Raw genomic sequence first — 26,871 nt, forward strand, 5'->3', positions numbered from 1 at the left:
ATTTGCAAGTATAAGCACAACAGAGTGCTTGTATACTGAAGGAGTTAACAACATCCACAACTTTGCAATATCGATAACAGCACGCTGTCAAACTTTCACAGAGGAAACAAACGGACGAGAAGTGACGTCAGACGCCGTCCGTACACACGTGTGTGATCTGTGTTTGCAGCTCGGGAGAGACTGCCTTGGCTAACGTAGCGGTCCTTGGTGTGACTGAAGATTTCACAGGCGGTAAAGTAAAAATAAAGTAAAGTACTGCTTTAGCACCATTGTACTCTTTGAAACAAGCATTATACTACGATTTCAAGTGTATGGAACATTTTCAGGACTAACCTCCTTTCATTTGAAAGTCCTACGCTATCATATATCCCTCAGTATACTTGGGAATAACTGCCGTATCCCTTGTGAAATATACATATTTAAGACTCTGGTATACCGTAAATTGTTTTATATTTTAGTAACCTTTGCTCATTTTCTAATGTATTCAAATTAGATCGTATGTGCACTTTATTTTATATTTGTCTGCCACATTGTAGCAATTAATTGTGACTTAACATTTAGGGAGACGTCCCTAATTTGTACTAATTTTATTATTGTATACTGTCTTTTATTAAATATATATTTTTTTACTCTACATTGGTGTTTGATACCTTTAGCCCTAGGCGCCCTCTCTATCTGTAAGCCGTAAAAAGCTTAACAATCCACTTTTACTATATTCTGACACTCTTTAGGGATAGTGTCTCTTAGAGAGGTGCTTGGTATTAGTTCCTTAGCGCACTTCTAAACTTTTGTTTATTTCTAACTAAGGAATTTCGACAAACGTCTTCTCTGTTTGTCGTGTACTCTGGACAGAGGAGAGGTCAAAAGGCTTCGGCAGCCTCTCTTTCTTTTTGGCTTCGTAGTATAATACGTTTAGCTTATGAGACTGCTGGACAGCAGCCTCCTGAAAGAATTACAGCCCATTCTACTAGAGCTGTGGCTTCCACTTGGGCCTTCAAGAATGAGGCCTCTGTTGAACAGATTTGCAAGGCTGCAACTTGGTCTTCACTTCATACTTTTTCCAAATTTTACAAATTTGACACATTTGCTTCCTCGGAGGCTATTTTTGGGAGAAAGGTTCTTCAGGCAGTGGTTCCTTCTGTATAAAGAGCCTGCCTATCCCTCCCGTCATCCGTGTACTTTTGCTTTGGTATTGGTATCCCAGAAGTAATGATGACCCGTGGACTGATCACACTTAACAGAAGAAAACATAATTTATGCTTACCTGATAAATTCCTTTCTTCTGTAGTGTGATCAGTCCACGGCCCGCCCTGTTTTTAAGGCAGGTATTTATTTTTAAATTATACTCCAGTCACCACTACACCCTTGGTTCCTCCTTTCTCGTTTTTTGTCCTTGGTCGAATGACTGGGGGTGACGTAGAGGGGAGGGGCTATATGCAACTCTGCTGGGTGAATCCTCTTGCACTTCCTGTTGGGGAGGAGTAATATCCCAGAAGTAATGATGACCCGTGGACTGATCACACTACAGAAGAAAGGAATTTATCAGGTAAGCATAAATTATGTTTTAATTTTTTTAAATTTTTTTTATAGAATATTTACATATGCTGTGGTGTAGCATCCCCCCTTAGCCCCCAACCTCCCTGATCCCCCCCAAAACAGCTCTCTAACCCTCCCCATCTGCCTTATTGGCGGCCACCTTGGCAGCTGCTATTATTTCACAGTCAAAAAAATGTTGTTGTTTTTTAAATGTACACTACTGTTACACCAGATATGAGTGGTGGTACTGGGCAAGTGGGCACAGTATACGCTGTGAGCCTGACACACACCCTGACACACACGCTGGCAGGCAGGCAACTGAAATTAGATTACACAGGGGGGAAAAAAAAAGCAGACTGATGTTCTAGCCCTAAAAAGGGCTTTTTGGGGTGCTGTCCTTACAGCAGAGATCAGATGAGTCCTTCAGGACTGTAGTGGATACTGAATACACTAGCCATCAATTTCCCTATTAAATCAGCAGCAGCTACACTGTCCCTCCTCTCACTAAGAATGCAGCTTCCAAATGAATCTAAAATGGATGCTGTGCAGGAGGTGGAAGGGTCTGGGAGGGAGTGTCTGCCGCTGATTGGCTGTAATGTGTCTGCTGACTGTGAGGTAAAGGGTCAAAGTTTACTCAATGATGAAGAATAGGGGGCGGATCGAACATCGCATATGTTCGCCCGCCGCGGCGAACATGCTATGTTCGCCGGCGAACTATTCGCGACATCACTAGTAAGGAGTAGTGACCTTTTGCTTTAGCTGATAACAGGTCATTTGTTACTTTAGCAAGAGCAGTTTTTGTTGAGTGTTTAGGACAGAAACCAGATTGTAGTGGATCAAATAAAGAGTTAGTTGTGAAAAATTGAGTTAGCCGATTGTAGACCAGTCGTTCCAATAATTTTGAAGCAAAGGGAATTAAGGAGACTGGTCGATAGTTAGAAGGGGTGGAGGGGTCAAGCGAGGGCTTTTTTAGGATTGGTATGATTGACGCATGCTTGAATGTATCCGGAAATGTGCCAGTGGTGAGAGATTGGTTAAAGAGATGAGTTAGGGTAGGGGTTAGTGAAGCAGAGAGAGGGGGAAGAAGTTGTGAAGGAATAGGGTCAAGTGGGTAGGTTGTGAGATGAGCCAAGGAAAGGAGTACAGAGACTTACAGAAGGGAAGTAGCATAGAGTTTTGTTAATAGAAAGGGTGGGTAGGATTGCTTGGTTTGAAGGGTGTGAGGTGCAGATCTCTTTCTTAATGGTGTAAATTTTATTTTTTAAGTGATCAGCAATAATCTGAGCAGTGAGGTTGGTAGTGGGCAGGGGTGCAGGCGGACATAGAAGGGAGTTAAAGGTTGAGAACAGCTTTCTGGGGTTGGATGCATGAGATGACACATGGGAGGAAATATAGACTTGTTTGGCCAGGCTGAGCGCAGAGTTGTAGGACTTAAACCCTTAATGACCACAGCACTTTTCCATTTTCTGTCCGTTTGGGACCAAGGCTATTTTTACATTTTTGAGGTGTTGGTGTTTAGCTGTAATTTTCCTTTTACTCATTTACTGTACCCACACATATTATATACCGTTTTTCTCGCCATTAAATGGACTTTCTAAAGATACCATCATTTTCATCATATCTTATAATTTACTATAAAAATTTTTATAAAATATGAGGAAAAAATGGAAAAAAACACACTTTTTCTAACTTTGACCCCCAAAATCTGTTACACATCTACAACCACCAAAAAACACCCATGCTAAATAGTTTCTAAATTTTTTCCTGATTTTAGAAATACCCAATGTTTACATGTTCTTTGCTTTTTTTGTAAACTATAGGGCCATAAATACAAGTAGCACTTTGCTATTTCCAAACAATTTCTTTTCAAAATTAGCGACAGTTACATTAGAACACTAATATCTTTCAGGAATCTCTGAATAGCCATTGACATGTATATATTTGTTTTTAGTAGACAACCCAAAGTATTGATCTAGGCCCATTTTGGTATATTTCATGCCACCATTTCACCGCCAAATGCAATCAAATACAAAAAATCGTTCACTTTTCACAAATTTTTTCACAAACTTTTGGTTTCTAACTTAAATTATTTACAAACAGCTTGTGCAATTATGGCATAAATGGTTGTAAATTCTTCTCTGGGATCCCCTTTGTTCAGAAATAGCAGACTTATATGACTTTGGCGTTGCTTTTTGGTAATTAGAAGGCCGCTAAATGCCACTGCGCACCACACGTGTATTATGCCCAGCAGTGAAGGGGTTAATTAGGGAGCATGTAGGGAGCTTTTTGGGGTAGTTTTAGCTTTAGTGTAGTGTAGTAGACAACCCCAAGTATTGATCTAGGCCAATTTTGGTATATTTCATGCCACCATTTCACCGCCAAATGCGATCAAATAAAAAAAAACGTTAATTTTTTCTCAATTTTAGGTTTCTCACAGAAATTATTTACAAACAGCTTGTGCAATTATGGCACAAATGGTTGTAAATGCTTCTCTGGGATCCCCTTTGTTCCGAAATAGCAGACATATATGGCTTTGGCATTGCTTTTTGGTAATTAGAAGGCCTCTAAATGCCGCTGCGCTTCACACGTGTATTATGGCTAGCAGTGAAGGGGTTAATTAGGTAGCTTGTAGGGAGCTTGCAGGGTTAATTTTAGCTTTAGTGTAGAGCTCAGCCTCCCACCTGAAACATCAGACCCCCTGATCCCTCCCAAACAGCTCTCTTCCCTCCCCCACCCCACAATTGTCCCCGCCATCTTAAGTACTGGCAGAAACTCTGCCAGTACTAAAATAAAAGGTATTTGGCCCTTTTTTTTTTTTTTTAAAAGCATATTTACATATGCTGATGTGTAGGATCCCCCCTTAGACCCCAACCTCACTGATCCCCCACCAAACAGCTCTCTAACCCTTCCCCTCTGCCTTAATGGGCGCCATCTTGGGTACTGGCAGCTGTCTGCCAGTACCCAGTTTTGTAACAAAATGTGCCTTTTGTTTTAAAAAATTCCCTTTTCTGTAGTGTAGCTTCCCCCCCCCCACCAAGACCAACCCCCAACCCCTTCCAGGTCCCTTAGATTACATTTTTAATTGGCCGTTTATTATTTTTTTTTAAGCTTTTAACTTTTTTTTTTTCTGTAGTGTAGCGGTTCCCACCCGCTCCCGCCCCGTGCATGCACCCGCCCGCCACCCCCCGTGCACGCCCCCGTAGATCCCGCCCCCGTAGATCCCGCCCCCTCCACTTCACACAGAGCACCGATGGCCGCCCACCCTCCTCCCACGTAAGCTTCCACCCACCAACGATACCGGCCATCGATGTCCGGTGCAGAGAGGGCCACAGAGTGGCTCTCTCTGCATCGGATGGCCAAGGGGGGTTATTGCAGGATGCCTCCATATCGAGGCATCACTGCAATAACCGGAAAGCAGCTGGAAGTGAGCAGGATCGCTTCCAGCTGCTTTCCAGACCAAGGACGTACACCACACGTCCTCGGTCATTAACTGTAATTTTTTTGAGGACGTGTGGCGTACATCCTTGGTCGTTAAGGGGTTAAGGATGAATTTATAATACCGGAAATCAGCACAGGTGCGTGATTTCCTCCACTGCCGTTCAGCAGCCCGTGAACATCGATGAAGATATCTGGTCTGTTTGGTGTGCCACGGTTGCCGTCGAGTGATTGATGTATGATGAACAGTGGAGGGTGCAGCTATGTCAAGTGTTGATTTTAGTGCTGAATTGTACTGTAAAGCAACGAGGTTTGGGCAAGAGAGGGATGAAATGTCAGAAAGCAGAGGATTCAGTTGCGTGGAAAAGTCTGTGAGATCCAAGTCCTTTAAATTCCTGTAAGGTAGCAGTTTCTTGGGGGCTTGCAAAGATGTAGAAGGTAGAGTAAGAGAGAAAGTTAGTAGATGGTGGTCAGAGAGAGGAAAGGGGAAGTTAAAGAAGTTGGAAACGGCACAGAGATTAGTAAAGACCAGGTCTATGAAGTTGCCTTCACAGTGGGCTGGAGATGTTGTCCACTGGGACAGGCCAAAAGAAGTGGTAAGGGATAGAAGTTTAGAGGCAGCAGGCATGTTAGGATTATCAATGGGGAAAATGTGGAAGCCAGGCTTCAAAGTGGTCCAGAAATTGAGATGCTGGGCCAGGGGGGCAATAAATAACTGCAACATGAAGAGCCAGAGGGGAGAAGATGCGGATAGCATGAACTTCAAAAGATGAAAAGGAAAGAGAGGGGGTGAAGGAATGAAGTTAAAGGTACTGTGTGGAGACAGGAGAATTCCTACTCCCCCTCCTTGTTTTTCTCCTGGCCTGGTAGTGTGACTGAAGTGCAGGCCGCCATAGGACAGAGAGGCTACAGCAGTTGTGTTAGAGGAGGAAAGCCAAGTTTCAGTGAGGGCTAACAGGTTAAGTGAATGTGCAATAAATAGGTTGGGAATAGATGTAAGCTTATTGCATACAGAGCGTGCATTCCAAAGGTCACAAGAAAATTGGGGTGTGCTAACAGAGGTGCAGTTAATGAGGTTTTGAGGGTTATGTGGGCAAGGTATATGAGGTGTCATTTGGCGTAGTGATCTGAGGGAAGCAGAGGGTGGACCTGGGTTAGGCGAGACATCCCCAGCTGCAAGAAGAAGAAAGGTGGTGAGCGAAAGGAGATGAGAATGTGTCATATGCAAGTGTTTAAGTTTAGGATCAGTGAAGCATGGCTGGCTGAGGGATGTGAGATAGGAATAGAGTTCATGTGTGTTGTAGAGGGGGGAAGGTAGAAGAGAAGGAGAAATATGAATTGTCTGTGTGCTGTTTGTGAAAGGAAGAGCTGTGACTTTAAGGAGAAGGGAGAAAAAGGTTAATGCAGACATTAGAAAGTGTACCATGTTTGCACACAATTTTGGTGATATGAAAGTACTTATTTCTGTTGTCCACTCCTTTGTCTAACTCCCTTGTTATAACTAGATTTATGAAAGCCCCACGGCTGCAAGTTCTCTCAAGAACTTGCTCGCTGTAATTTATCAAGCAGCGGTCACCAGACCTCCGCTTCCCTAACCTCTTTGCCACCTCTAAGGTGGCAAAATTCAATCTCCTCGGTCTAGTCAGACCGAGGAGATTGACAGCTCCTGCCCGCGCTTGATTGGCTGTGCACGGGCAGGGGGCGGGATTGCACGCGAGCGCAAAATTGCGCTCGTGTGCAGTGGCGAATACCTGCGGGTAATTTCACCCCGCCACAGGCGAGCTGAGGCGTAAAGGGGCGCGTATACGCGCCCCTGTCCGCCTCAGCTTTAATAAATCTAGCCCTTAGAGAACTACACATGCTGCACAGTCACATGATCCTAATTTGCAAAGGTCATAAATTATTGCAGGATCAAACAAGGCCTAGACAGACAAAGCATATGACACCTATCTTATCAAATTGGAAGACAGAGAAAGCAAAAGTTTTAACGTAATAAACACATACCAAAGAGAAAAGATTGTAGGGGGAAAGGCAGTTAAAGTGTAAGATGCAGGGTTAAAATGGATTCTGTTCTATGCACATAATATATTTTTAACTGCCAGCAAGTATGTTTTAAAAAAATCAACAGAGCTCCCATTAGCTCGCTCTCCTCCCTTGACATGTTTCGCCGGGTTTCCGGCTTTATAAAAAAAGGCATCCTCCAATCACGCCCCCGCCCCCGGGGGGAATCATTGCCTAAAGCAACGCTGTGATTGGAGGAATGCTGGGATCGTCATTTCTGATGTAGCATGAGGCTTGTGACTGGCGGGGTAAGCGCTGGAGCGGCTTTCAAAAAGAAAAGGTAAGTATTTTAACAAAACCAAGTGAAATGTAAAGTTTGATGAATGAAAGTGCCCCTGTTTTTAAAGGGACAGTCTACACCAGAATTTTTATTGTTTTAAAAGATAGATAATCCCTTTATTACCTATTTCCCAGTTTTGCATAACTAACACAGTTATAATAATATACTTTTAAACTCTGTGATTATCTTGTATCTAAGCCTCTGCAAACTGCCCCTTTTTTCAGTTCTTTTGAAAGACTTGCAGTCTAGCCAATCAGTGCCTTCTCCCAGATAACTTCTCGTGCACAAGCACAGTGTTATCTATATGAAATATGTGAACTAACACCCTCTAGTGGTGAAAAACTGTTAAAATGCAATCTGAAAGAGGTGGGCTTCAAGGTCTAAGAAATTAGCATATGAACCTCCTAGGTTAAGCTTTCAACTAAGAATACCAAGAGAACAAAGCAAAATTGGTGATAAAAGTAAATTGGAAAATTGTTTAAAATTACATGCTCTATCTGAATCATGAAAGTTTATTTTGGCCTAGACTGTCCCTTTAATATATCGAATATAACAGTTAGTTATACACGACACCGAGTCATATTAATCCTTGACGCAGAAGAGTATATGGGGGTCGATCCGATAAAAATCGTCGCCCGCAAAAGCCGGCGACGCCAATATTTGCGCGGGTTTGGTATCCTATATACGGCGTAACCTAGAAGTTACGCGCGTATATTTCTGCCGTCGCCCGTAGTTTTTTGGGCCATAGGCAGGTATACCAAACCCGCGCAGTTTGGTATCCAATATGCAGCGTAAGGACTTACGTGGCGAAAATGGAGAAAACTTACTCCATTTTCACCTCGCCACAAAAAGCAGCCGTAAGAAGCCTTACGCTGACTATTGGAGACCCGTAACTTCCTAAACTGGCTGCTAAAATAAACCTAACACCTAACGCATGCGCAATGTCTATCTCCCTGTCAACCGCGATCTGCTAAAATAAACCTAACACCTAACGCATGCGCAATGTCTATCTACCTGTCAACCGCGATCCCCCCCCCCCGAAATCCCTAATAAAGTTATTAACCCCTAAACCGCCGCTCCTGGACCCCGCCGCCATCTACATAAACTAACCCCCTACTGTGAGCCCCTAAAACCGCCGCCATCTACCTTATCTATCCCCTAATCTGACCCCTTACACCGCCGCCACCTATATAAAAATTATTAACCCCTAATCTAATCCCCCTATACTGCCGCCAGCTATATTAATATTATTAACCCCTAATGTAATTCTATCAGCCAATCGGAATTAAGTTAGAAAAATCTGATTGGCTGATTGAATCAGCCAATCAGATTCAAGTTCAATCCGATTGGCTGATCCGAACAGCCAATCAGATTGAGCTCGCATTCTATTGGCTGATCGGAACAGCCAATAGAATGCGAGCTCAATCTGATTGGCTGATTGGATCAGCCAATCGGATTGAACTTGAATCTGATTGGCTGATTCAATCAGCCAATCAGATTTTTCTAACTTAATTCCGATTGGCTGATAGAATCCTATCAGCCAATCGGAATTCGGCGGACGCCATCTTGGATGACGTCATTTAAAGGTACCTCATTCGTAGTACAGCAGTCGGCCGGGATGGATGCTCCGCGGCGGCGGAGCGAAGAAAGAAGATTGAAGATGCCGCCGGAAGAATGAAGACTTTGCTGCCGCTTGGAGGAAGACGTCGCCGGAGGAAGAATTCTTCTTTGCCGCTTGGAGGAAGACATCGCCGGAGGAAGAATTCTTCTTTGCCGCTTCGAGGAAGACATCGCCCGGATCGGATCAGGAGTTCGGCCCGGTGTGGTGAAGACAAGGTAGGGAGATCTTCAGGGGGGTAGTGTTAGGCTTTTTTAAGGGGGGTTTGGGTGGTTTTAGAATAGGGGTATGTGGGTGGTGGGTTGTAATGTGGGGGGGGGATTGTATTTGTTGTATGCAAAAGAGCTGAATTCTTTGGGGCATGCCCCACAAAAGGCCCTTTTAAGGGCTGGTAAGGTAAAGAGCTTTGAAATTTGTTTAATTTAGAATAGGGCAGGGAATTTTTTTTATTTTGGGGGTTTATTATTTTATTAGGGGGCTTAGAATAGGTGTAATTAGCTTAAAAATCTTGTAATCTTTTTTTTATTTTTTGTAATTTAGTGTTGTTTTTTTTGTGATTTAGTTTAGTTAATTTAATTGTATTTTTAGATAGATGTTTGTAGTTTATTAAATTTATTGATAGTGTAGGTGTATTTGTAACTTAGGTTAGGATTTATTTTACAGGTAATTGGGTAATTATTTTAACTAGGTAGATATTAAATAGTTAATAACTATTTAATATCTATTATACCTAGTTAAAATAATTAACAATTTACCTGTAAAATAAATATTAACCCTAACATAGCTACAATGTAATTATTAAGTATATTGTAGCTATCTTAGGGTTTATTTTATAGGTAAGTATTTAGATTTAAATAGGAATATTTTAGTTTATAAATGAATTAGATTAATTTAATATAAATTTAGTTAGGGGTGTTAGGGTTAGATAGAGTTAATATAGTTAATATAAATACTATAGTAACTATATTAACCCTAATATAATTAGGGTTAATATAGTTAATATATATAATGTAATACCTATATTAACTATAATATACTTAGGGTTAATATAGATAATATAGCTGGCGGCGGGGTAGGTAGATTAAATTAGGGGTTAATCATTTTAATAGAGATGGCGGCGGTGTAAGGGGCTTACATTAGGGGTTAATAATTTTAATATAGATGGCGGCGGTGTTAGGGGTTAATAACTTTATTAGGTTGCGGCGGGGTACGGGAGCGGCGGTTTAGGGGTTAATAGCTTTTTTATTGTTAGGATAGTGAGGGGGGATAGCGGATAGAGGGTTAGACGTGTCGGGCTATGTTAGGGAGGCGTGTTAGACAGTGCGGGCTATGTTAGGGAGGCGTGTTAGACAGTGCGGGTGTTTTAGACTTTAGTCAGGTTTTAGAGGCGCCGGCAGTTTCTAACGTGCCGTAAGTCACTGGCGACGCCAGAAATTTGTACTTGCGCAGATTTCTGGACATCGCTGGTTTATCCGACTTACGGCACGTTAGCATCTGACGGCGACTTATATGGGATAGCTCGAGTTGCGAGCTGAAACTGCGGGCGACGCCGGTTCCCTCGCTTGCGCCGCAAACTGCGATCTATATCGGATCGCGCCCATGATTTTCTCTATATGTTATCACCTTTGAATGTTTATAATGTATTGGACTCATTACGTTTTTGACCGTGCTTTGACTAAATATGTCTTAGACCTTTCAGACACTTCCCATTTACCCGTGATGCTTCAACTATCAGCATCTCAATGTATTTGTTTAAAATATTGAAGTAAGCAATGTCTGGGCTTATCCCTGCATACACTATAGTGGACAAACCAGGCAGCATTACTATGGCAACCAAATAGATGTTGACGTGGCCTCACGTCGTGATGTCAGCGTCGTTCATTGTAGCTGGATAGGCAGTGTTTACCCCGAAAAAATCCGGCTCTGTAGCTGCTGTTAGAAATGTATGTATAGCGCTCCATGGTCCACAAATTAACCACAAACCACATATCTAGTATCTAGTTTTAGACACATAATAGAATTGGGTATGATCTGAACGAGTTGGTATCGTAGCTCTCTAACAGAAATAATGGCTGATGTTCCGCTATAATTTACACTGTATCTTAGCTGACAGGTCCTAATGAATTCACAGTGAATAATTGTACACCTATATATTTATATAATTTCACTCTTGCTTTTTTAATTTGTTGTGTTTTGATAAGTTATTTTCACTGATGAAGTATAAACAATATGGTTGCCATAGCAACCCCTTGGCGGTTTTTCTTGATTGTTTTTTGTATTATGGATTCCTTTGCATGCACCCTGGCTGTTAAAATTGATAGTGAGAGTGTATGTGTGTGTATATATATATATATATATTTATTTATTTTTATATATACTGTATATATATATATATTATGGGGGGAAAAATCAGATAGTGTATATATGAGTGTAACACTTTATTTTAATGTACTTATGTTGTGCTTGATGCAACTTTTTTTTAACCCTTTCACTTTAGGCTCGCCAGAAACAGCAGTTATGAAGCAGTTGTCTTAAGACCGCTGCTCCTTAACTGGTCCGCTGCCTCTGAGGCTGCGGACATCAATCTGCCTGATCCTATACGATTGGGTTGATTGACACCACCTGCTAGCGGCCAATTGGCCACAAAGCTGCAGGGGGCGGAATTGCACAAGCAGTTCTCCATGCTGTCGGCATTCAGTGATGTCTGGCGGACATGATACGCTACAGCGTATCATGTCTGCCAGACATTGGTAAATCGGCCCCTAGGTCTTCAGTCGCACTAACCCGACGAACGCACCTGTTTACATTCAACTTGTAACCTTGCCCACAGTGGAGTAAGAGAAGGATCCTGTTTTATGACAAGAAAAGTAGCTTCCACTAACCAGACAAAATGGAAATATGTAAAGCAAGCACCATCTAGGATCTTTTCAAAGTTAATTTTAATGCTGGGACAAAAAAACTGGAGTTTTCATGCTCGGACAAGCAAACAGTTGCAAGTATAAGAACAACTCCCCATGCCCACCTATATTTATATTTTTTATATATTATAGGAGATAATGCTATGCAGTGTTTCAATAAGGAAGCCACATTCTTAAAGGAACAGGAACCCCCAAAATGTTCTTTGATGATTTTTGATAGAATATACCATTTTAAACAACTTTTCAATTTACTTCTATTATCAAATTTGCTTTATTCGTTTGCTATCCTTTGTTGAAGGAGAAGCATTGCACTAATAGTAGCAAGCAGAACACGTCTAGTTTAGCCAATCCAAGAGACAAATGTGTGCAGGCACCAATCAGCGGCTAGCTCCCACTAGTGTAGGATATGTGCATAGTCTTTTTTAGCAAGGGATACCAAGAGAATGAAGCACTTCTAAAAATAGAAGTGAATTTAACCCTTTTGTGTTGGGTTAAATTTGTCTACATCGGAAAGCAACGTGCATGTGATTGTGAGATTTCAATGATGGGATCTGGTCATGGGGGCGAGCCTACAACGCTAGGCACGCCCACCATGACCTGATCCCATGCAGTAAGCGCCGTTGGCTTCAGGAAAGCCGAAGGGCTAGGATGTTCTATGCTGTCCTAACATCTTTAAAAGGTTAAACGTGTCTTAAAATGACATGCTCTAACTAAATAATGCAAGTTTAATTTTGACTTTCCTATCCCTTTAAAGGGACATTATACACTCATTTTTTCTTTGCATAAATGTTTTGTAGATGATCTATTTATATAGCCCCTAAAGTTTTCTTTTAAAAAAAATGTATAGTTTTGCTTATTTTTAAATAACATTGCTCTGATTTTCAAACTCCTAACCAAGCCCCAAAGTTTTATGTGAATACCGTCAGCTACCTTCTCCAGCTTGCTCCTGTTTGTGCAAAAGAAGGGGGGGTGTCTTATCTCTCACTTGCAGTGGGCTTTCCGGCCACCTTTTCAACAGAGCTAAACTTAGAACTTCTAAGTAAGTTTTAAAACAGTTTTATACTGGATTTTTATATCAGTATCTGTGCATCTTATTCTTTATAGTAGTGTCTATTACATGCAGTTATATGAAAATGAGTGTATACTGTTCCTTTAAGCAAGAGAATGGAATGATAAGAGATAGTAAGTAATGGTTTTATTTTACTTGTAGGCCACATTTTGTGAGAGGCCTAGCAGTGAAATAGTTAATTAGGGAACCACACCCTACCGTTCGCAAACTCTACACAATACAGACCTCAAGGTATGGTTCCCTTGCTAACTGTTTCACTGCTGTGGTCTTATAGGGAACACTGATTGTAGGTTAATGAAGGCATGGTTTAGCTTTCCAGAAAAAAAGTCTAAATAAACCTAATTTATTTGATTTTCATTTAGCTCAGTGGATAATTTACCTGTTCTTTGGAAGTGATTTTTTTTTAAATTTGGGGGAAAAAATTGTCTACAAGAAATGGAATCCAGAACACAGAAGAACAGCTGATTTTTTTTAAAATGTATTTTTATGATATTAATATAAAGAAATAATTGAATGGTTTACATTCTAATATAGTTTTCACGTAACCGTGCAGGTCTTTGCCAAGCTCCTAATATGAAGTGTTCCTGATTAATTACTTCAGGACTGCCTGCTGCTTTCTTATCTTGGCTTAAAAATAAAAGTTAATAGGCTTAGCTATGTTGCTGCATGTCTACGTTTGCTTTTAACCGTCTCATTTCAATGTAGCAGTGCTTCTTATCATTGTTACCATGACATGCTTGTTTTCTTGGCATGGGAAATATTCTTATGAAATTAAAGAAATAATCTAGTCAAAATTTAACTTTCATGATTCAGATAGAGCAGGCATTTTTAAACAACTTTCTAATTTACTCCTATTATCAAATGTTCTTTGTTCTCTTAGTATCTTTATTTAAAAAAGCAAGAATGTAAGCATAGGAGCCGGACCATTTTTGGTTCAGACCTGAGTAGCACTTTCTGATTGGTGTCTAAATGTAGCCACCAATCAGCAAGGGCTACCCAGGTGCAGAACCAAAAATGGGCCGGCCCCTAAGCTTACATTGAAATAAAGATACCAAGAGAACGAAGAAAAATTGATATTAGGAGTAAATTATAAAGTTGCTTAAAATTGCATGCTCTATCTGAATCATGAAAGTTTTATTTTGACTAGACTATTCTTTTACTGGAGCCTACATTTGTTTGTGTCTAGAAAATTGGTTTGGTTATTTTCAGGTAATGCTCTACACATCACCTGCATTTGCCTTTTAAAATGTATCAAACTGGCTTTATTTAAATCCCACTTAATGTACTAAACCTTTCCACACCCCTTCCCCCACGTGCACAGATGGCATGCAGCAGACTGAAGCTACTGTAAATCAGAGGCTTATCTCTGCGTTCTGTAGAGGTGGATACTGGCTAAACATGCAGTATGGTTTCTTGGAGTAGTTGATCTCTGGTAGAGATATTTAAGAAAATACAATGGCGAAAGAAAGCGCTTGGGCCAATCTTATGGGCTGCTTGTTTTCCACTGTACAGGCTTCTTAAATCTTGGGTAAATTGAATTATTGTTATATACCTCGACTACTGACATACTCCATGGTTAGACAAACCAACAAGAGCGGACTATTTGATTGTGCATAAATACAGATTTTGCCTAGAATAGGAACATAGATTTGTAAAGCAGCCTTTCTGCTGTAGATGGATACTAGATAAAGTGCCTATGACTCCAAACGTCACTGCTCAATGTCATTCTCTTGTTTCAGAAGACAGACAACTGATTATTTGTGTTGCTATTTATTATATAAATATGTTCAGAGAATCTGAAATAAATGCAAGTAGACTTTTGTAAGAACTGAAACTATACATCATCAGCTTAGAATTTCTAGACATAATTAATCATTTTGCTAGTGTAGTGTGACATTGTTCTTCAACTAATATTTTGTTCATACAGAAGAAAATACATTATTTTAATGGAGTCTTAGATATATTGTTTAAGAGTCAAATAGTCATCCACTGAGAATCAAACTAAGCTACTGGAAAATGCAATACTTCCTAAGCAGGACAAATTAGAACTTCTAAAGAAAGAGTAGCCACTTATCAATGATAATGAGGCTACTGGAGGAAATGGCTGTTCGTAAAGCCCTGAGGAGAAACAGGCTATGCAGGGAATTCCTCAACTCTGTCTCTTACCAGGTGAGTCTTAACTTTCTCTACTTAATCAAAGTTTTAACATTTTTAATTTATCTTTACCTCCCAATATCATCAGCTATTTTATTGGTAAATATTGTCAGGTTTTACATATTTACATGTACCGTTAAATATATTCACATTGAAAGATGTTCTGTTGGGATTCAGACAGAGCATATCATTTTTAAAAAAGATTCCAATTTACTTCTACTATAAAATTTGCTTAGTTCCTATGATATTCTGTGTTGAAGAGATACCTAGGTACTGGTAGATATCTGGAGCACTACATGGCAGGAAATAGTGCTGCCCTCTAGTGCTGTTGCAAATGAATAAAAGTCTTGCTGCCATATAGTGCTCCAGAAATGGGCTGGCTCCTAAGCATAAGTCCCTACTTTTAAACAAAGAATACTAACGTTGCACCGATACCATTTTTTTAAGACGAGTGCAAGAATCAATACTTTTTTTCAAATACTCACCGATACCAATTACCGATACTTTTTTATGTCATGACAGTTTACCTAGCACATTACAGAGTAATGATTTAAGATCATTTCTTTATAATTATGAACTGTATCTCAAAAGACATTTGAAATAGTAAAACAGTTTTATGTGCTTGTGGTCACAAAGTTAACAGAACAAAGTTAACATGTTTATAAATAAAAATGTTACAATAATGTATTCATAATAACAACAATAAATAACAGCTGCAGCAGCTGGGGCTGGAAAGCTACAATTTAAAGGGGTGATTACTGGATGTCATTGGGTTGTAGGGTACCTATATAACTCATCAATCTAACGTTTGTATTTAATACAAAGTAATATAATTTAATTCTGAAAATAATATTGGGGAAGGAGTATCCCAGTAATCCCCTTTGAGAAAAATGGGGCATTTGCATTCTACTGACTCAACAGACAATAGGACTGATCTTCATATTTTTCCAGGGCTGCTTTTTATTCCCAGTCCAGCCCTGGCTAAGGTTGTTCCTCAGAGTACAGTATGTTTTGAGCATAATTGTGCAAGATGAGAACTAGCAGTATAACAGGCAATATAGCAGTTAGAATATTTTTTCAAAAGTTAGTGGCAAGCTCTTAAGGAACAGAAGCATATCTGCATGTTCAGCTATAAGTATTTCTGTTATCAGTAAGGACGTTTGACGCTAAGCTGAACAGTCTTTACACTACTGCATGGGTCAGAAAGATATTTTTGGGCCATTAAATCTCAGTTTATTAACTGCCCAGTACTTCAGGGGTTTGTCTGAATGAGATACAGTGATCTTTCCCAGGTAGACTTCTAGCTGTAAAGTAGCAGCTTTTGGAGCACTGCTCTGACGTACAATAATACAAATAATAGCAATTTGTATTGGCAGAACTGAAGTGAACAATTTTTAGTTAAGTCTCCAATCCAGCTTAAATTCAAATAGGAACATGGCGTATGGGTAGGAATACTCAGGAAGTACTCATACAAATACTTGGTATTGGCACCGATACTAGTATCGGTATTGGTGCAACCCTAAAAGATACCAAGAGAACAAAGAAAAAAAATGATTAAATAAGTAAATTAGAAAGTTGTTTAGAATTGCATGCTCTATCTGAATCATGGGTTTCACATAACATCCCTTTAAAGAAAATTGCAGTACATACATATACTGAAGCTTGTAAATCAAAGTTGTATTTATTCTTTTGTATAGTAGTTACATTTACCAAAAAGATATGAAGTGTCAAATTATACAGAAGGAAGGACAACAACTTGTAACAGTCATTTTAATAAATGATCCAAAAGGTGGTTCATAATTGGAGAGGATTTTGCAAGGCAGTTGGTACAGAAAGTCAAACATAAACTTTTTTTTTTTTTTAAAACAGAAGGAAAAATTAAGTAATATTATGTAACAACATTAATGGAAAACATTATACCAGAGAAAGTCTTCAAGTGACCCTTATCCTCTGCAGCTGTAAGTTAAATTCTTAGTTCATCCTTTAAGCCCGGGTGATGTCCTGAATATTATAAAAACTTTTAAGACTGTGGTATAGGGCCTGTGAATGATCCTTCTGGCTCTAGGCCTGCCGAAGAACCAGCATAGGCACTAGGTGACTATTATATAGATTTTATAGAAGGTTTAAGCAGAAGTCAGGCATTAGTAAAACAGAGATCCTAGCCATGCTAAAATGGTAAATAAGTATTGCAAGCACTTTGTGAGGGGTTAAGGAACTATTGAAGACAAAAAAGCCTTTGTACAGTTTATACTCTGACTTTCCATTAGATACCCCTATGTTGTTGACAACTGTGTGCTTGGATATATTGTGACAAACCTGGAATAAAAAGAGATTTAATTTAAAGAGATACTAAACCCAAATGTTTTATTTTATGATTCAGGTAGAGCATGCAATTTTAAGCAACTTTCTAATTTACTCCTATTATCAATTTTTCTTCATTCTCTTGCTATCTTTATTTGAAAAGCAGCAATGTAAAGCAGGCCCATTTTTGGTTCAGCACCTGGGTCGCGCTTGCTGATTGGTTGCTAAATATAGCCACCAATTAGCATGCACTATCCAGGGTGCTGAACCTAAAATGGTCTGGATCCTTAATCATGAAAGATAAAATTTGGGTTTAGTATCCCTTTAATGTAGTTTATTGTAAAATATCTCATTTATGTTTTTGAATTGTTTGCAAGTGTTCATTTGTATGCTGTATTGCCCTCCAATGTTTCTATCTACTATTTTATTACTGAATAATATTGTTCTTCAACTGTAAGCAACAGACACAAATAAATAATTTACCTTTGTTATGTATCTATGGAGATTAGTAATTCTCTCTTATGTTTATCATAATGTAGGAATGTATTCTGCTTGTAGTAGATGGATGGGAATAGGGTCACTGACTTTCAAACCTGTCATCAGGCCTCCCAAACAGGCCAGATTTTCAGGATAACCTTGTATGAGAGCAGATAAAATAACCATGTTTACTATTCAGCTCCAGTTCAGATATTTTCAAAATGTGGCCTGTTAGTGAGGCCTGAGGACAGGTTTGAAAACCAGTGCAATAGGGTAAATGAAAGAAGCAAATGCTTTGGACAGACATATGCCAGCCAGGTCTGTGCAGTAACAGAATTTTTAAGTATGAAATTTCAGTTCAATGCATTTATTGTTGTATCCGGAACAAACAGGGTACTTAACCTTCACTAATCACTTGTGATTGACAGTGATGTATCGGGCAAACCAACATCACTTGTGATGGATAATTAACATTATCGCAGTCAAGCTCAATGTATATCCATGACGCACCCGCTAATAAAACTTGCACGCCTATGTTGTCACACAAGCTACTTTGACAAGTGCCTATATTGTTGCAGGAAACAGTAGGCACTTACATTTTTGACGACATATTTAAGCTTATTGTGTGAAATTGCTATTTTAAAAAAAACAGACAGATTTGTTATGTTCAGGGTAACTTGCATCAAACATGCTACAGACATTCCTCATCTGATGAAGTAAAAACAGCCAAGACAGTGGCACACACAGAAAATCTGCTTGCGTGTGTTTTATGGCACCAATTCTTAAAATACTAGCAAAATACAAACATTCACGTTGATCACATGGAAAGATATGAGCATTTATCTGATTTTCAAGCAAATATACACGTTTTTACTTGATTTTCGAAAGTTTCTCTATACACGTCTGTTTACTTGTATTTATTCGTTTGCATGTCTTTCTGAAGAAGTATGGCTTGAAGTATATTGATATAACTTATAAGCAAATATGTGGTATATGTAAATCGGGCTGCATGCTACCTAGTAGTTATTACCATCTGTGTAAGCAGAAATTGTTATATGAATTGCACTCATTTCAGGTCTGTTTATAAAAAGGAAAACATTTGTATTTGGTTTATAGTACTTCTACCATGTGTTTACCTGCTGTACCTTGTGGACTTTGTGTAAATATTTGGGTTCTACAAATATTTATTTTACATGATTTACATGAACTAAATAACTCTTAACCGTTTGTGGAACAAATGTGATGTTTCACAGACGGAGGCTGCACAATCCCACATAATGTTACTTGCATGGGATTTGTAATTAAATCATTTAGTAACCATGATCTCATTACAAAAGCATTTTAAATTCTATGCACATTGTATCCCATTATAAATTTTCTTGAATTGTTGTGAATAATGTATCAGTTCCATTTATTGTAAACCCTGATTATATTGTTAAAGAAACATGAAAGGTAAAATGTTACTTTGTATTTTTGGTACCCTTTGTTGAAAAGCAATTCTAGGGAGAGTCAGGAGCAGCAATGCATTAGTGGGAGTTAGCTAATGGTTGGCGACTACGCACATATGCCTCTTGTTGTTGGTCACCATATGTGTTCAGCTATATCCCAGTAGTGTATTAGTGATCTGGAGCTGAATTTAACTATAAATTTAATCCCTTTGCAGGGGTTATACACATAGGCCTAGATTACAAGTTGCTCCAGTTCTAACTTGCACACGGATTACAAGTTGAAAGTAAATGCATTTGCTTGCGTGCAAACTAAATATACACTTGTCAGGTTGGCACAAGTGGAGACCTAGCATATAGAGTAAGGGGCCGATTTAACAAGGGCCGAATAGCCCCTATTCCCTTTGTTTCCGCCGGAGCCTTCAGGCTCGCCGGAAACAGCAGTTAGGAAGCAGCGGTCTTAAGACCACTGCTCCATAACTGGTCCACTGCCTCCAGGCTGTGGACATCAATCCGCTCGATCCTATACGATCGGGTTGATTGACACCCCCTGCTAGCGGCTGATTGGTCGCGAATCTGCAGGGGTGGCATTGCACAAGCAGTTCACCAGAGCTGCTTGTGCAATTTGTGCAATGCTAAATGCCGACAGAGATGTCTTGCGGACATGATATGCTACAGTGTATCATGTCCGCCAGAAGGGAGTGGGCACAGGATATCTATGAATGGTATAGTTCAGTGATACCATCTGTCGCATTTTAGCTTCGGCCGTAATCTTAGCTAAGCTAATTCACCGGGCTGCACAATTTAAAAAGAATCTGAGCAGGTGTAATTGGTTAAAAACAAAATCGGACTTCTCCAATCCAAATCCACTTAAAAGAAATTAAAGAAATTGTTTACAGAGGCTTAAAGAGGTAGTTACTTATTTATCCACATAAATATATAAGTAACACAAAATTCGATTGAACGTCAGTGCACTTATTGTTACACAATTATTTTTTGTTCCAATGCACTCATATCTCTATCAGCCCACCAATTCAATTCAATTTCAGGTAGTGTAGATTTAGGCTATAAAACTTCTCCTTGTTTCTACTACTGCTGCTTTAAAGGGACATAATATTCATATGCTAAATCACTTGAAAGTGATGCAGCATAACTGTTAAAAGTTGACAAGAAAATATCGCCTTAACATCTATATGTAAAAAAGGAAGGTATTTTAACTCAAAATTTCTTCAGCTCACCAAAGTGCTTTGCAAACAGTTATACTTCAGCTGCTGTCCAGCTACAAGTTGCAAAAAAAACAAAACAACAACAATAGCCAACCAGCATCAGCAGTGCTGAGGTAATGTTTTGCCTTTGCTGTGATCTCATAGAACTTACTTAAACTGATTAGGAAAATAACATGACTATGCCTGCATATGACAGGTGCACACTCCTTACCTTGTCCTGGGACTAGCATCCTGACGGGTGTCTTAAAGTCTCTTTACAATGGGGTGTGAATACTTAAGAAATTTGAGATCAAATATCTTCATTTTTTTACATAGAGATGTTCAGGTGATATTTTCTAGTCAGCTTTTCACAGCTCTGCTGCATCAGTTTCAAGTACTTCAACATTTGGGTATAATGTCCCTTTAAATAAAGCTAAATAGGTGTCTAGGTTTTATTAATTCTTGGCATTGTGTCTCCATTCTTATAAATTTTGTTTTCTTATAATAATTTTTTGTACTAATGATCGTATTAATAATTATTTTTCCAAATGTATTTTAATCTTTAACACAATTGCATTTTAGACAGTTTTATTTGTCTAATATATATAATTATATATAAGAAAAACAAAAAAATATAGTTGAATAAACAAATAAACAATTTTACTCTTAGTCTTCCAAATTCCAAAATTAAATAAACAACTTAATGCCAAAAATGAATAACATCATATTCTGAGTTTAAACCAAAGGGAATTCTCGTGTTTAGTTTACATTTATCAAGCAGCGGTTGCTGCTTATTCCGCGCAAACCTTCCAGCTCGCCGGAAACAGGATTTAAGAAGCAGTGGTCTGGATGACCGGAATGATTGACACCCCCTGCTAGCGGCCGATTGGCTGTGAATGTGCAGGGGGTGGCATTGCAATGTTAAATCCCGACAGCGTATGCTGTCGGCATTTAGCGATGCAGGGCGGACATGATTCACTATATGATATGATAAATCTACCCGTATGTATCCAAAATACTTCTCTTTCTTCTGTTAAGTGTGATCAGTCCACGGGTCATCATTACTTCTGGGATATTACTCCTCCCCAACAGGAAGTGCAAGAGGATTCACCCAGCAGAGCTGCATATAGCTCCTCCCCTCTACGTCACTCCCAGTCATTCTCTTGCACCCAACGACTAGATAGGATGTGTGAGAGGACTATGGTGATTATACTTAGTTTTATAGTGTGTGAGGGGGAGGGGCCGTTTTTTGGCGCTTTTACTACGCATCAAATATTTCAGTCAGCAACTCATTGTACTCCCTGCATGATCCGGTTCATCTCTACAGAGCTCAGGGGTCTTCAAAACTTATTTTGAGGGAGGTAATTTCTCTCAGCAGAGCTGTGAGAATTATAGTTTGACTGAGATAAAAAACGTTTATTCTGTAATTTGTTTCCTGCTTTCAGAATTTGTTATCTTTGCTAATGGGATTAAACCTTTGCTAAAGTTGTGTTGTTTACAAGGATTGAGGCTATAACTGTTTCAATTTATTAATTTTCAACTGTCATAGATCTTCTGTGCTTCTTAAAGGCACAGTACGCTTTAATATTATTCTAATTGAATTGTATTTCCAAGTTGCAAGTTTATTTGCTAGTGTGTTAAACATGTCTGATTCAGAGGATGATACCTGTGTCATTTGTTGCAATGCCAAAGTGGAGCCCAATAGAAATTTATGTACTAACTGTATTGATGCTACTTTAAATAAAAGTCAATCTGTACAAATTGAACAAATTTCACCAAACAACGAGGGGAGAGTTATGCCGACTAACTCGCCTCACGTGTCAGTACCTACATCTCCCGCTCAGAGGGAGGTGCGTGATATTGTAGCGCCGAGTACATCTGGGCGGCCATTACAAATCACATTACAGGATATGGCTACTGTTATGACTGAGGTTTTGGCTAAATTACCAGAACTAAGAGGTAAGCGTGATCACTCTGGGGTGAGAACAGAGTGCGCTGATAATATTAGGGCCATGTCAGACACTGCGTCACAGGTGGCAGAACATGAGGACGGAGAACTTCATTCTGTGGGTGACGGTTCTGATCCAAACAGACTGGATTCAGATATTTCAAATTTTAAATTTAAACTGGAAAACCTCCGTGTATTACTAGGGGAGGTGTTAGCGGCTCTGAATGATTGTAACACAGTTGCAATACCAGAGAAAATGTGTAGGTTGGATAAATATTTTGCGGTACCGACGAGTACTGAGGTTTTTCCTATACCTAAGAGACTTACTGAAATTGTTACTAAGGAGTGGGATAGACCCGGTGTGCCGTTCTCACCCCCTCCGATATTTAGAAAAATGTTTCCAATAGACGCCACCACAAGGGACTTATGGCAAACGGTCCCTAAGGTGGAGGGAGCAGTTTCTACCTTAGCTAAGCGTACCACTATCCCGGTGGAGGATAGCTGTGCTTTTTCAGATCCAATGGATAAAAAGTTAGAGGGTTACCTTAAGAAAATGTTTGTTCAACAAGGTTTTATATTGCAACCCCTTGCATGCATTGCGCCGATCACGGCTGCAGCGGCATTCTGGATTGAGTCTCTGGAAGAGAACATTGGTTCAGCTACTCTGGACAACATTACGGACAGGCTTAGAGTCCTTAAACTAGCTAATTCATTCATTTCGGAGGCCGTAGTACATCTTACTAAACTTACGGCGAAGAATTCAGGATTCGCCATTCAGGCACGCAGGGCGCTGTGGCTAAAATCCTGGTCAGCTGATGTTACTTCTAAGTCTAAATTGCTTAATATACCTTTCAAAGGGCAGACCTTATTCGGGCCCGGGTTGAAAGAGATTATCGCTGACATTACAGGAGGTAAAGGCCATGCCCTGCCTCAGGACAAAGCCAAAGCCAAGACTAGACAGTCTAATTTTCGTTCCTTTCGTAATTTCAAAGCAGGAGCAGCATCAACTTCCTCTGCACCAAAACAGGAAGGAGCTGTTGCTCGCTACAGACAAGGCTGGAAACCTAACCAGTCCTGGAACAAGGGCAAGCAGACTAGGAAACCTGCTGCTGCCCCTAAAACAGCATGAATTGAGGGCCCCCGATCCGGGATCGGATCTAGTGGGGGGCAGACTTTCTCTCTTCGCCCAGGCTTGGGCAAGAGATGTTCAGGATCCCTGGGCGCTAGAGATAATATCTCAGGGATACCTTCTGGACTTCAAATACTCTCCTCCAAGAGAGAGATTTCATCTGTCAAGATTGTCAACAATCCAGACAAAGAAAGAGGCGTTTCTACGCTGCGTACAAGAGCTCTTGTTAATGGGAGTAATCCATCCAGTTCCACGATCGGAACAGGGACAGGGGTTTTACTCAAATCTGTTTGTGGTTCCCAAAAAGGAGGGAACTTTCAGACCAATCCTGGACTTAAAGATCCTAAACAAATTCCTAAGAGTTCCATCGTTCAAGATGGAGACTATTCGGACAATTTTACCTATGATCCAAGAGGGTCAGTACATGACCACTGTAGATTTAAAAGATGCTTACCTTCACATACCGATTCACAAAGATCATTATCGGTACCTAAGGTTTGCCTTCCTAGACAGGCATTACCAGTTTGTGGCTCTTCCATTCGGATTGGCTACAGCTCCAAGAATCTTCACAAAGGTTCTGGGTGCTCTTCTGGCGGTACTAAGACCGCGGGGAATCTCGGTAGCTCCATACCTAGACGACATTCTGATACAAGCTTCAAGCTTTCAAACTGCCAAGCCTCATACAGAGTTAGTACTGGCATTTCTAAGGTCACATGGATGGAAGGTGAACGAAAAGAAAAGTTCACTCGTTCCACTCACAAGAGTTCCCTTCCTGGGGACTCTTATAGATTCTGTAGACATGAAGATTTACCTGACAGAGGACAGGCTAACAAGACTTCAAAGTGCTTGCCGCACCCTTCATTCCATTCAACACCCGTCAGTGGCTCAATGCATGGAGGTAATCGGCTTAATGGTAGCGGCAATGGACATAGTACCCTTTGCACGCTTACACCTCAGACCACTGCAACTGTGCATGCTAAGTCAGTGGAATGGGGATTACTCAGACTTATCCCCTTCTCTGAATCTGGATCAAGAGACCAGAAATTCTCTTCTATGGTGGCTTTCTCGGCCACACCTGTCCAGGGGGATGCCATTCAGCAGACCAGACTGGACAATTGTAACAACAGACGCCAGCCTTCTAGGTTGGGGTGCCGTCTGGAATTCTCTGAAGGCTCAGGGACAATGGAGTCAGGAGGAGAGTCTCCTGCCAATAAACATTCTGGAATTGAGAGCAGTTCTCAATGCCCTCCTGGCTTGGCCCCAGTTGACAACTCGGGGGTTCATCAGGTTTCAGTCGGACAACATCACGACTGTAGCTTACATCAACCATCAGGGAGGGACAAGAAGCTCCCTAGCTATGATGGAAGTATCAAAGATAATTCGCTGGGCAGAGTCTCACTCTTGCCACCTGTCAGCAATCCACATCCCGGGAGTGGAGAACTGGGAGGCGGATTTCTTAAGTCGTCAGACTTTTCATCCGGGGGAGTGGGAACTTCATCCGGAGGTCTTTGCCCAAATACTTCGACGTTGGGGCAAACCAGAGATAGATCTCATGGCGTCTCGACAGAACGCCAAGCTTCCTCGTTACGGGTCCAGATCCAGGGATCCAGGAGCAGTCCTGATAGATGCTCTGACAGCACCTTGGGACTTCAGGATGGCTTACGTGTTTCCACCCTTCCCGTTGCTTCCTCGATTGATTGCCAGAATCAAACAAGAGAGAGCATCAGTGATTCTAATAGCACCTGCGTGGCCACGCAGGACTTGGTATGCAGACCTGGTGGACATGTCATCCTGTCCACCTTGGTCTCTACCTCTGAAACAGGACCTTCTGATACAGGGTCCCTTCAAACATCAAAATCTAACTTCTCTGAAGCTGACTGCTTGGAAATTGAACGCTTGATTTTATCAAGACGTGGGTTTTCTGAGTCAGTTATTGATACCTTAATACAGGCTAGGAAACCTGTTACCAGAAAGATTTACCATAAGATATGGCGTAAATACCTATATTGGTGTGAATCCAAAGGTTACTCTTGGAGTAAGGTTAGGATTCCTAGGATATTGTCTTTTCTACAAGAAGGTTTAGAAAAGGGTTTATCTGCTAGTTCATTAAAGGGACAGATCTCAGCTCTGTCCATTCTGTTACACAAACGTCTGTCAGAAGTTCCTGACGTCCAGGCTTTTTGTCAGGCTTTGGCCAGGATTAAGCCTGTGTTTAAAACTGTTGCTCCACCATGGAGTTTAAACCTTGTTCTTAATGTTTTACAGGGCCTTCCGTTTGAACCCCTTCATTCCATTGATATAAAGTTGTTATCTTGGAAAGTTCTATTTTTAATGGCTATTTCCTCGGTTCGAAGAGTCTCTGAATTATCAGCCTTACATTGTGATTCTCCTTATTTGATTTTTCATTCGGATAAGGTAGTCCTGCGTACTAAACCTGGGTTCTTACCTAAGGTAGTTACTAACAGGAATATCAATCAAGAGATTGTTGTTCCTTCTTTATGCCCAAATCCTTCTTCAAAAAAGGAACGTCTACTGCACAACCTGGATGTAGTCCGTGCTCTAAAATTTTACTTACAGGCAACTAAGGAATTTCGACAAAACGTCTTCTCTGTTTGTCATTTACTCTGGGCAGAGGAGAGGTCAAAAAGCTTCCGCTACCTCTCTTTCTTTTTGGCTTCGTAGCATAATTCGTTTAGCTTATGAGACTGCTGGACAGCAGCCTCCTGAAAGAATTACAGCTCATTCTACTAGAGCTGTGGCTTCCACTTGGGCCTTCAAGAATGAGGCCTCTGTTGAACAGATTTGCAAGGCTGCAACTTGGTCTTCGCTTCATACTTTTTCCAAATTCTACAAATTTGACACTTTTGCTTCATCGGAGGCTATTTTTGGGAGAAAGGTTCTTCAGGCAGTGGTTCCTTCTGTATAAAGAGCCTGCCTATCCCTCCCGTCATCCGTGTACTTTTGCTTTGGTATTGGTATCCCAGAAGTAATGATGACCCGTGGACTGATCACACTTAACAGAAGAAAACATAATTTATGCTTACCTGATAAATTCCTTTCTTCTGTAGTGTGATCAGTCCACGGCCCGCCCTGTTTTTAAGGCAGGTAAATATTTTTTAATTTATACTCCAGTCACCACTTCACCCTTGGCTTTTCCTTTCTCGTTGGTCCTTGGTCGAATGACTGGGAGTGACGTAGAGGGGAGGAGCTATATGCAGCTCTGCTGGGTGAATCCTCTTGCACTTCCTGTTGGGGAGGAGTAATATCCCAGAAGTAATGATGACCCGTGGACTGA

The 26,871-nt window shown here is 40.4% G+C and overlaps 1 protein-coding gene across 1 annotated transcript in view; it reads left to right on the top strand.

Moving 5' to 3' along the window:
* The first annotated feature begins 14,999 nt into the window (after positions 1-14,999).
* SERINC4 (serine incorporator 4) overlaps positions 15,000-26,871 on the top strand; it is a 250,149-nt gene continuing 238,277 nt past the window's right edge. The window contains exon 1 of the mRNA XM_053719367.1: positions 15,000-15,086. Within this exon, the coding sequence (XP_053575342.1) occupies positions 15,000-15,086 (87 nt within the window). The remainder of the gene's footprint in view (positions 15,087-26,871) is intronic.

Source organism: Bombina bombina, chromosome 6 (assembly GCF_027579735.1).
Source record: "Bombina bombina isolate aBomBom1 chromosome 6, aBomBom1.pri, whole genome shotgun sequence".
Taxonomy (NCBI): domain Eukaryota; kingdom Metazoa; phylum Chordata; class Amphibia; order Anura; family Bombinatoridae; genus Bombina; species Bombina bombina.